General features: G+C 40.7%; 1 protein-coding gene across 2 annotated transcripts; it reads right to left on the bottom strand.

Annotated features, from left to right (window-relative positions):
• Positions 1 to 234: 234 nt before the first annotated feature.
• echdc1 (enoyl CoA hydratase domain containing 1) lies at positions 235 to 7,657 on the bottom strand. Of its 2 annotated transcripts, none has more exons than XM_061916265.1 (7): positions 7,550 to 7,657; positions 5,050 to 5,120; positions 3,871 to 4,112; positions 3,638 to 3,780; positions 3,491 to 3,543; positions 3,300 to 3,380; positions 235 to 2,659 (listed from the first exon to the last, which is right to left on the bottom strand). In XM_061916265.1, exons 2-7 carry the CDS (start codon positions 5,112 to 5,114, stop codon positions 2,242 to 2,244), a joined length of 1,002 nt encoding a protein of 333 aa, XP_061772249.1. In that variant the 5' UTR covers positions 5,115 to 5,120; positions 7,550 to 7,657; the 3' UTR covers positions 235 to 2,241. The 2 variants fall into 2 exon arrangements, with proteins under 2 accessions (XP_061772249.1, XP_061772250.1); XM_061916266.1 differs by having other exon boundaries at positions 3,871 to 4,043.
• Between the last annotated feature and the right edge of the window lie 4,513 nt (positions 7,658 to 12,170).

The following is a 12,170-nucleotide window of genomic DNA, read 5'->3' as shown; positions in this document are numbered from 1 at the left end:
TTTTTCACTTTACTGTAATATGCATAAACCAGATATTAAAATATATTGAAATTTTTCCAATTAGATGAATAACATGCTTTGAAATCATAAGAGATGCCAATATTTAGGTATTTACTTCTAATTACAAATAAAAGTAAGATAATATATTTGTTGCACTATTGGATAATAAAGTTTAAATCATGCATTTTCATGCACTACATATATTTTTGGGAAAGAATGAATACATCTACTCAGAAAAGATAAGGTACTTTATTGACGTATATTATTCACAGGTATTAGCATAGAATAGAATAGATCTTTATTGTCATTGCACAAGTACAACGAGATTGATTTTTTTGGTACAAGTCCCGCTAAGAGCAGACATACATTACAGGGAGACAAGACGGGACCGCCAACGGATCAGCCATTTTTATGGCGCTCCTTAAAAAGGTGAGAAAAGGGTAACATTGGGTGAGAGGAGAGGGAGTAAAAAAATATCAGTCCAAGGCTAGACCCTCAGGAGGGGTCCAGACTAAGTCCAAGGAAAAAAACTCACATAGCATGGCACACAGACATAGTACGTATACGAGGGAGGGGGTGGGTCTGAAGAGACTCACTGCCGCTGTATAGCGCTGCTCAGCCATCCACAGCCCCAGAGGAATTAAGCAGTGGTGAAGGCGTTGATTTGAAGGGTGGGGGTCATGTGTGTGCGTATATACCCAAATAACTTTGGGAGAGATGATGAATGTTTTTGTATGCCTGAGGCCGATAAAGTTCAGCTACAGGTGTTGTTGACAAAAAGGAAAGTCAAAAGCGTCCATCTTTGAAGAGGCCTCGGGAGATTATCTTCAGAACAGCCCGTTCCCATGCCAAGGCCATTCAAGGGAGTCCAAATCGTAGATTAAGAAGTTGTTTTTTCTTCGAGGAGACAAAAATAGTGACTTATCTCTCTGTTGTCCATGCTGGATTTTCTTCATTCCAATTAATAATTCCTTCTCTGCAAACTTTTCCAAGATGAGATCCATTTTGCGATTCAACTCAGAAATCGCATAGCATGGACCATATACAATAATGTGGCAGATGGAAGAGGATCCCTTGGCCAAGAGTTTGGCACCTGTAAATTAAGGTAATGTGTATGCATGTAAATATGATGCAGCGTTCACAAATGTAAATGTTAGCTTTCTTAGAACATGTATACATTGGAAACTTTCAAACCTTGAATTCACCTCCATTCCCAATTTATTTTACGATGTTTGGCATAGGGCAACACTGTGGAACAGGGGTTAGTGCATTTGTCTTACAAAACGAAGATCCTGGCTTCGATCCCCGGGGCCAAGTGTAGAGCTTGCATGTTCTCTCCATGTCTGCGTGGGTTCCCTTTGTCTTCCTTTCATCTCCAAAAACTTGAGATAGGTGGATTGGCAACGCTAAATTGGCCCTAGTGTGTGAATGTTGTCTTATCTACAATGAGGTGACCACTTGTCCAGGGTGTACACTGCCTTCTGCCCAAGTGCAGCTGGGATAGGCTCCAGCACCCCCTCGACTCCAAGAGGGAGAAGAGATAGAAAATTGATGGATGGACATATAGCATCTTGACCACATCCTTGTATGTTTGACCAGATTTCTACAGAGAACACGAGTGGAGCCAAAGCCTTGTCTTATTAAATATGCAATAGGCAAGCATTGTTTATAACTTATTATTTGGTAGGTTTTCTGTCCTTAATTTTGGCTGAGAAAAAGAAATAGCGGAAATATATTTTCGTGGAGATACACTTGAAGGTGATAAGCCTTATCAGTATCTGGATCTAAGTGCTGCTGATTCTCGAGTGGCCACATCCTCACAGCATCGGTAACACAGGACCTTTAGCTGGTGAACTACCGCATAGTGAAGTGAAGTGAATTATATTTATATAGCACTTATTCTCTAGTGACTCAAAGCGCTTTACATAGTGAAACCCAATATCCAAGTTACATTTAAACCAGTGTGGGTGGCACTGGGAGCAGGTGGGTAAAGTGTCTTGCCCAAGGACACAACGGCAGTGACTAGGATGGCGGAAGCGGGGATCGAACTTGCAACCCTCAAGTTGCTGGCACAGCCGCTCTACCAACCAAGCAATACCACCCCACAAGGCAACTTTTATTTCCTTCAATGGCAAGAACGTTCTTCATCTTAGCTGTCTGGTTTTATTCCATACTGGAAATAACAAAGTAGAAAAATGGAGCATAAATAAAATTGAGACAATTCTACCGCCTTTGATGTACTCATTTGTGTTTGGATTGGCGTGCTAGTGCCTGCAGGTTAGCTGGACCACCCCACACTGTCCCAAACACATCCTTCTCAGTCCTTAAAGCGTCAGCTAGAGGGAGCTCCCTTCCTGACAGCACTACCTTCTTCACAGCCTGGATCACTGCCGGTGGCCCGTTGGTGCAATGACTTAGCCACTTTTCAGCCTGCTGCAGGAGAGTCCCTGCACTTTCTTCATCTCGCGGGTCCTGAAGAACTCCATCTGCCAGTCTTATCTGGAGGCCAAATTCGGGGTCTACTTTTGAAGCGCCGCCAAGCAGCTTCAGGGAATTCTGGCTGCCAACCAGTTGGATTAGTCGAGCAGCCCCACCCCAGCCTGGGACCAGACCCATGTGTTTGTGGACAAACTGGATCACACTGCCAGGTGCCATCAACCTAAAATACAGACATCACACTTGAGTGACCTTACTCTAAATCAGTGGTTCTAAACCTTGTTGGAGGTACTTAACCCCACCAGTTTCATATGCGCATTCACCGAACCCTTCTTTAGTGAAAAATAAAATGTTCTTTTTTCAAATTCAAGAAAAAAATCATGTTTTTTTACTTGTGCACAAAATGAACAGTGCATGGACATCACCTTGTTCAAAGAAGAAAACCAACACAGTGCATGATCTCACAACAAATTACACACCTTACACACATTACCATGAATTGATTAACGTGGACCCGTACTTAAACACGTTGAAAAACTTATTGGGGTGTTACCATTTAGTGGTCAATTGTACGGAATATGTACTGTACTGTGTAAACTCTTCCTTTGCAATCTGCTAGTAAAAATTTTAACCTGCAAATCAGATGGAAAATTAGAGGTAACATTGTTTGGGGGTATCCATAATTCGCTGATAGAGAGAAGTTTTTATTTACACGAAAAGTCGGATGTGTCTTTACCTCTGTGGCGGAGGCTCCGCCGAACCCCTGAGGCCGACTCACCGAACCCCTAGGGTTCGATCGAACCCAGGTTAAGAACCACTGCTCTAAATTGATCTAATCTTATATCGATAGAAGGAAAAATTACCTGAAATCACAGGCAGTAGTAAGCTCTGCTCCTCCTCCTAAGGCTCTCCCCTCCACAAGAGCAACAGAGATCAGAGAGAGCCTGCATTAAGAACACCAAATATTGTTGTGCATGTGTGACAGTAACAATCCAAATTAAATGAATGGACTGTATAAACTCATTAACTTTATGGGGGAACATATCTATCTTACCTGAGTAGTCTAGTGAGAGTATTTTGCATGAACATGCACATCTTCATGCCATCCTATAAGATAAGATAACATTTTGCCCTTCAAATAATTGTCATTTAATACACTTGTTTACTTTTACAGTGCATGCTTAGAACTTCTCGGTCATACTTGGGCCTTAGAAATTGCTTTGACAGCATTAAGGTCTGAGCCAGAGCAGAAGGTACCGGAAGCACCCTGGACTATGAGGCCTTTTCCATGTGTCCACTGCTCCAGTTGGCTCACCTTCTCTTCCAGTTCCACCATCATAGTACCTGGGACATCATACAACAATAGACAGTTTTAATAGTAGTGATAATAACATTTTAAAGACGAGATCCAGAGTTGTTCTTGAGTCAAGTTACCAGAAAAGGCATTCATGCGGGAAGGGTTGTTGATGGTGAGAACAGCTATGCCAGAGTCTTGTTTGGAAAGATCTATAGATCCACCAGAGAAGGCCTGCAGCTTCTCCATGATCTCCGCCTGATTGAAGTCTTTCTCAGTGTAAACACAACCACTGGTCCGTCTCTGCCACGCCCTTGGAGTACAGGTCACAGTAAAACATATTTTGACAAAGGTGTTGCAACACGATGTAAAGTTAGTTGGTCTGAAATGTAAACAAAATTGATTTGGAGTGGAAAATACAGCAGTGCAGTATGTAATGTGTTTAGTTAATTTACATACAGTATAGTACCTTAACTCACAAGCTTAATTAGTTCTGTGATTGTGCTCTTAAATCAAAACACTTGTATCCAAAATCAATGTCTCCAATTGAAATTGATTAAAATATATTCAAATGCCGCTTTCTCCCAGCCCACAACCCCGCAAAATACAATTTTAACATGTTGCATGCCTTTTAGTAATACAAACAAATACATTAGAATGTATCAAAAACAAGAAATGTAATAATAATATACAGCATTTACCTTGGAGGGTGGACTTCTACGTATATCCTTCCCTTTGCTTCGCCGTCATACAGTAAATTTTCTGTATTTTCATGGATAAATGTCTGCCGTTTAAATATTATTTCAATTTTCTTGGCTAGCGTTAGACACAGTATGCTTCAGTGTGGTGCAGACTAAGCAGTAATACGCTCAAATTACTTCACCAAGTTGGAGACGTGTCATGTTTTTGCCGACTTCTTTTCTTTAATTCGAAGAATATCATCGACCTCTGTTCTTCACACTCACCTTCTTTCTTCCCATGGTTGGAAAACAAAAAGTACCGGTAATGTCAATCTTTAGCTATAAACTAATGCTAGCAAATGAGAGCAGATGTTTTGGTCAGATCTTTCGGGGTTCACTCTGACATTTGCTATGCCAACTGATGGTGTCGGTGCTTGAAACTCAAATTTTAGCTTGTAACTTAGGGCACAATTATTAGCCGAGAAACAACTCTTATCTCAAAACATTTTAAGACGTGGCACTCCTAAGTTGACGTACCACTGCAGAACTAATTTAAGTTTATACAGTATTTGTCATGCACAACTAAAGGAAAACAGGGTTCATTCTAAGTACAGTATTGACCCTAATGTCCCGTCCTACCTTGCCCAGTTGCCACAGATATAGCTGCTCCTCAGGAAATGATGCCTCGCTGTACAGATAAACATGATTAACTGCAGCATGGGGAAATAAGAGAAAAACATACATGTTTACATTACTAAGTTGTGATCATATAGAGGTGTAACAAAAGGTCATCATTAACTACTCATACCAAGAAGAAATCTAACCAATCAAACACATTTTATTGATAGTGTTTTATATAACTTTTAGCCTGATGTATGCATCTTTTTTTATGTATTTCAGTGGACTTGCACATGCAGTTTTTTTAACAGACTATAAAATAAAGTACTTTTACGACCGACCCATGTTATGATAGGGTGACGTCTCGTGATGTGCGGAGCGATACTGAATCATCAATACCGCAGATACCAGATCTTAATGCTTTAATGTCAATTCTCTCATCAAAATATTGATACTTTTTATACCTTTGTTCAGGGGTGTCCAAACTTTTTCCACCAAGGGCCGTACAGTAACAAGTCAAAGTATGCGGGGGCCATGTTGATATTTTTTTTAATTCAAAGCAATTCTAAAAACAGATATTTTATACCAGGTGTGAATGAATGTTGAGTCCTACTTCTCTGTGAGCGCTTTGAGTGTTTAGAAAAGTGCGATATAAATCCAAGTTATTTATTTATTTATTTATTTATTTATACAACTTTGTGTCAGCTTTGTGTTATAGGTGACTATTTATATTATTAATAATTAGCTAGAACATTTGAGCTTTTTCTCATTACATACCGATTTGTTTGCTCTTTGTTCTTACATTTATACTGATTTTCCCGTGTGAAAATAGAAAGAAATACTATGATTGCATAACCTAGTGTGTGTCAAAAATTCTGCCTGTAAACATTTTTTTTTTGTTCAGTTAAAAATTTAACATTATCAATTCACGGTGGAGGAGGGGTTAGTGCGTTTGCCTCACAATACGAAGGTCCTGAGTAGTCAGGGTTCAATCCCGGGCTCGGGATCTTTCTGTGTGGAGTTTGCATGTCCTCCCCTTGAATGCGTAGATTCCCTTTGGGTATTCCGGCTTCCTCCCACTTCCAGAAACATGCACCTGGGGATAGGTTGATTGGCAACACTAAATTGGCCCTAGTGTGTGAATGTGAATGTTGTCTGTCTATCTGTGTTGGCCCTGCAATGAGGTGGCGACTTGTCCAGGGTGTACGCCGCCTTCCGCCTGATTGTAACTGAGATAGGCACCAGCGCCCCCCGCGACCCCAAAAGGAATAAGCAGTAGAAAATGGATGGATGGAATTCATAAGTTAGTAATGTTTTGTCTTTTAATTAACTAACTAGGTTAACTTTCTTTATATTCAAGTGTATTTTATTTTTATGTTGAGACCTTCCAATTTTTCAGATCAGAGATAGTGTCTAAACTTTTTCCACCAAAACTTCATACAGAAAAGTCAAGTACGGGGGTTGGGGGCATTTTTATGTTTTATTTAAAAATGCTATAAACAGATTCTATACACCGTATTTCCTTGAATTGCCGCCGGGGCGCTAATTAATTTAAAACCTCTTCTCACTCCTGCGCTTACCAAAGGCATGTGGTAAAAGTAAGCATGCGCTAATTATTTTAAAACCTCTTCTCACTCCATTTTGAAAATAATGACAGGGGAAGTGTCACTCGTGACGTCACGGTATTACTAAGCATGCGCTAATTATTTTGCGAAGCGAGTTTCAGTAATTTAAGGCAGGCGCATACTATATGTCCTGCGGCAATTCAAGGAAATACGGTATATTTAAAGACAAAACTTTGCGTTATAGCTGACTAATTATTAGTTTAACAGTCTCATCTTTTTCTCATTGTATTCCAATTTTTACTCCTTTTTTTTATTTCACTGTTGTTTTTTTAGATATGTATGTGCTTTGTACACACAACTTTAAACATTTTAGCATACACATTAGGTACATTTGCACAAAGTGTCGGTATTGGATCGGAATCGCCGATACCACCCTGAATTTGAATCGGTTCGGAATTAACGTGGACCCCGACTTAAACAAGTTGAAAAACTTATTCGGGTGTTACCATTTAGTGGTCAATTGTACGGAATATGTACTGAACTGTGCAAGCTGCTAATAAAAGTATCAATCAATCAATCGATCGGAAAAAAAATCGTAAAATAGGACGTCACTAGTGACGTCACGTGGAGCATCGGATCTGTCCGCCTGACTAAAAAACATCTGTGCAACAACTGGAGCACACGTGTTTTAGAAACTTTTTTCGCACCCCAACAAGCTGTTAACTGAATAAACACCAACATGTGAACTGAGCAAATAAGAAAATACATTTTTATAAAAATGTCATTTCTACAGTAGGCTACACAGCGGGCCACAACAGATGTTAAAAGTTAAAAGGCGTAAACATCTGCCTCCGCACAGGTATCGTATACAAAAAGCTGATCTAAGTTTGAAGCATATGTAATACAATGGTAAATAATATAATAAATGAGAAATAAGGACAAAAAGAAGCGCCAACCTTGACAGTTCAAATGTGTCACTGCAAAATACTTCCCCCGAAAAATGAAGTGTCCGTGGCTACGGAAGTGGCGGCAAAAACGGCGTGTGAGTAATTCGCTATTTTATTGGCCAATGATCGTTCTCAACCAATCAGGTGTCATTTTATTCAGACTCGAACAAAGCAAGCTAAAGCCAACAGAGGATAGCTCGGGCGGTGAGTTCTTAATTTACACCACAAGTGAGCGCTATAGTCTTCATTTGTGAGTTACCTTATCCCAGGGGTCACCAACCTTTTTGAAACTAAGAGCTACTTCTTGGGTACTGATTAAGGCGAAGGGCTACCAGTTTGATACACACTTAAATAAATTGCTAGAAATAGCCAATTTGCTCAATTTACCTTTAACTCTTTGTTATTATTAATAATTAATGATATTTATCTTTGTGGAAACACTGATCATCTTAATGATTTCTCACAATAAATATATATAGAAACAGATAAATATTTTCATAAATAGTCCTGCGATGAGTTGGCGTCTTGTCCAGGGTGTACCCCGCCTTCCGCCCGATTGTAGCTGAGATAGGCAGCAGCACCCCCCTCAACCCCAAAGGGAATAAGCGGTAGAATATGGATGGATGAATGGATTTTTATAAATATATTTCGACTCTTTAAAATTGAAAATTCAACCGAAAAAAAGAAGGGAAAAACTAGCTGATTCGAATCTTTTTGAAAAAATTAAAAAAAGAATTTATGGAACATCTTTAGTAATTTTTTCCTGATTAAGATTAATTTTAGAAAGTTGATGACATGTTTTAAATAGGTTAAAATCCAATCTGCACTTTGTTAGAATATACAACAAATTGGACCAAGCTATATTTCTAACAAAGACAAATATTTTTTTTTAATTTTAATCATAATAAGTTTGAAGAAATATTTCACAAATATTCTTTGTCGAAAAAAACAGAAGCTAAAATGAAGAATTAAATTGAAATTAATTTATTATTCGTTACAATAAAAAAAAATATTTGAACATTGATTTAAATTGTCAGGAAAGAAGAGGAAGGAATTTAAAAAGTAAAATGTGTTTAAAAATCCTAAAATAATTTTTAAGGTTGTATTTTTTCTCTAAAATTGTCTTTCTGAAAGTTATAATAAGCAAAGTAAAAAAATAAATTAATTTATTTAAACAAGTGAAGACCAAGTCTTTAAAATATTTTCTTGGATTTTCAAATTCTATTTGAGTTTTGTCTCTCTTAGAATTCAAAATGTCGAGCAAAGCGAGACCAGCTTGCTAGTAAATAAATACAATTTTAAAAAATAGAGGCAGCTCACTGGTAAGTGTTGCTATTTGAGCTATTTTTAGAACAGGCCAGCGGACGTTGGTGACCCCTGCCTTATCCATTCGCCATGCGGGATTTGAAAATATTGTTTGGAATATGCGTACATAACAAAACAGATTTGCAGCTTTTCATTACAAAGAAGCAGGAGGACGCGGAGTTTGTTTAACATACCCCTTTTCAAGATTTTAACATTTGTTTGTTTTCATAATTGTTTTTACTCAATTTGTAACGCAACAGTGAATACATAATTAAATGAGGAAATACATTAATGATTAAACAAGGACTACATTAATAGTTATTAAAAACATTTTTAAAAAAACAATAAATATGGAATTAATCAATAGTTAAGTAATCGTAGTTCACATTACAAAATGAACAAGATTATCTCCATTCATCCATTCATTTTCTACCGCTTGTCGCCTCATCCTCAGCCTTCCCGGTAAGGTTTATTCAGGTGTACTGGAGAGGAAGCTACGCCGGATAGTCGAACCTCGGATTCAGGAGGAATAGTGTGGTTTTCGTCCTGGTCGTGGAACTGTGGACCAACTTTATACTCTCGGCAGGGTTCTTGAGGGTGCATGGGAGTTTGCCCAACCAGTCTACATGTGCTTTGTGGACTTGGAGAAGGCATTCGACTGTGTCCCTCGGGAAGTCCTGTGGGGAGTGCTCAGAGAGTATGGGGTATCGGACTGTCTTATTGTGGCGGTCCGCTCCCTGTACGATCAGTGCCAGAGCTTGGTCCGCATTGCCGGCAGTAAGTCGAACACATTTCCAGTGAGGGTTGGACTCCGCCAAGGCTGTCCTTTGTCACCGATTCTGTTCATAACTTTGATGGACAGAATTTCTAGGCGCAGTCAAGGCGTTGAGGGGTTCCGGTTTGGTGACCGCAGGATTAGGTCTCTGCTTTTTGCAGATTATGTGGTCCTGATGGCTTTATCCGACCGGGATCTTCAGATCTCACTGGATAGGTTCGCAGCCGAGTGTGAAGCGACCGGAATGAGAATCAGCACCTCCAAGTCCGAGTCCATGGTTCTCGCCCGGAAAAGGGTGGAAAGCCATCTCCGGGTTGGGGAGGAGACCCTGCCCCAAGTGGAGGAGTTCAAGTACCTATGAGTCTTGTTCTCAAGTGAGGGAAGAGTGGATCGTGAGATCGACAGGCGGATCGGTGCGGCGTCTTCAGTAATGCGGACGTTGTACCGATCCGTCGTGGTGAAGAAGGAGCTGAGCCGGAAGGCAAAGCTCTCAATTTACCGGTCGATCTACGTTCCCATCCTCACCTATGGTCATGAGCTTTGGGTCATGACCGGAAGGATAAGATCACGGGTACAAGCGGCCGAAATGAGTTTCCTCCGCCGGGTGGCGGGGCTCTCCCTTAGAGATAGGGTGAGAAACTCTGCCATCCGGGAGGAGCTCAAAATAAATCCCCTGCTTCTCCACATCGAGAGGAGCCAGATGAGGTGGTTCGGGCATCTGATAGGGATGCCACCCGAACGCCTCCCTAGGGAGGTGTTTAGGGCACGTCCAACCGGTAGGAGGCCACGGGAAAGACCCAGGACACGTTGGGAAGACTATGTCTCCCGGCAGGCCTGGGAACGCCTCGGGATCCCCCGGGAAGAGCTAGACGAAGTGGCTGGGAAGAGGGAAGTCTGGGTTTCCCTGCTTAGGCTGTTGCCCCCGCGACCCGACCTCGGATAAGCGGAAGAAGATGGATGGATGGATGGATGGATGGATGTCCCTCATCGCAAGGCCAACACAGATAGACAGACAACATTTACACTCACATTCACATGTTAGGACACATTTTAAGTTGCCAATCAACCTATCCCCAGGTGGTTTTTGGCGGTGGGAGGAAGCCGGAGTACCCGGAGGGAACCCACGCAGTCATGGGGAGAACATACAAACGCCACACGGAAAGATCCCGAGCATGAATTGAACTCAGGACTACTCAGGATAAGATTATGTCATTACAAGATATTGTAAAATGTAGGCCAAATCTCTCATATTGAATGCTAGCCTTCACAGACGTGTGATATATGAATAGTACCTTTAACATGCTGTATTGGGATGTGTACTATGGCTATGAGTTTTTGTTTTTTTCCCCCTTGGCCTCAGTCTGGACCCCCTCTCCAGGGTTCAGGCTTAGACCGATTTTTTTATTTTATTTTAATCTTCTATTTTTTTTTCTCCCATTCCCCCCCACTTGTTTACCTGTATCTCACCTTTTTTGTAAGGGGCGCTGGAAGCCTGCAGACCCGTCAGCCATCCTGTTCTGTCTCCCTGTAATGTTTGTCTGATCTTGAATGGGATTGTGCTGAAAATTTTAATTTTCCTAAAGGAACTCTCCTGGAGGAATAAAAAGAGTACTATCTAATCTAATCTAATCTATTGGGATGCCGCCAAAAATATACTGTTCCACCACCTGTGGTCAACTCTTGCTGTTTTGCTTTTAAAAGTACTACTGATTGTCACACACACTACGTGTGGTAAAATTACCCTCTGCATTTGACTCATCCCCTTGTTCCACCTCCTGGGAAATGAGGGGAGCAGTGAGCAGCAGCGGTGGCCGCGTTCGGGAATTATGTTGGTGATTTAACCCCCAATTCCAACCCTTGATGCTCAGTGTCAAGCAGAGAGGTAATGGGTCCAATTTTTATAGGGCGGACACTTTTTGGGACCTTGAAACAATTTTCTTCGCCTTTTCCCCATGATTGTAGATAAAGCTTTCATGTATAGATCCAGTAGATAGAAAACTTTCAATTCAGTATAGAAAGCGACAAAGAAAGGGCTGCATACAGACATTTACTGAATGTCTATTTCTCTGCATGACTTTACAGCTGTCAGTAAGCACAATAGTTTATTTCAGGGCAACAAGAATGGCAAGTTGGCCGGTGCCTCTCAGGAGGATGGGTGTTTTCTTTGGAGTGAAGGCAGATCAATCGTACAGAACAACGAAGGGCTATCATTCATATTCAGGCCTAAAAACAATGTAGGGTTTTCAATTAGCCCAGTGTACTTTTTTGCACTGAAACAACAGTGGTACAGTTAATTCTGAAGAGAGTGCAACAGCTTTGACGTATTATTCAACCTCCCCAAGCATAACACAAGTGAGATTCATCTAAGGGCCAACCAGGCTGAGCCTCAGGAAAGGATGACAATATTTATATCTATATGGCGTCACGACTGGGGTAGGATTACTGGCACCATAACATTGTAGCTGTAGTTATATCAGTCGCGGGTGCTGGGTTTCAGGATATAGGAGGGATTTATTTTCTGTTTGTATAAACAAATGGGTTGCAGTTACC

Source organism: Nerophis ophidion, linkage group LG11 (genome assembly GCF_033978795.1).
Source record: "Nerophis ophidion isolate RoL-2023_Sa linkage group LG11, RoL_Noph_v1.0, whole genome shotgun sequence".
NCBI lineage: Eukaryota > Metazoa > Chordata > Actinopteri > Syngnathiformes > Syngnathidae > Nerophis > Nerophis ophidion.
This window is presented reverse-complemented; position numbering and strand designations above follow the sequence as displayed.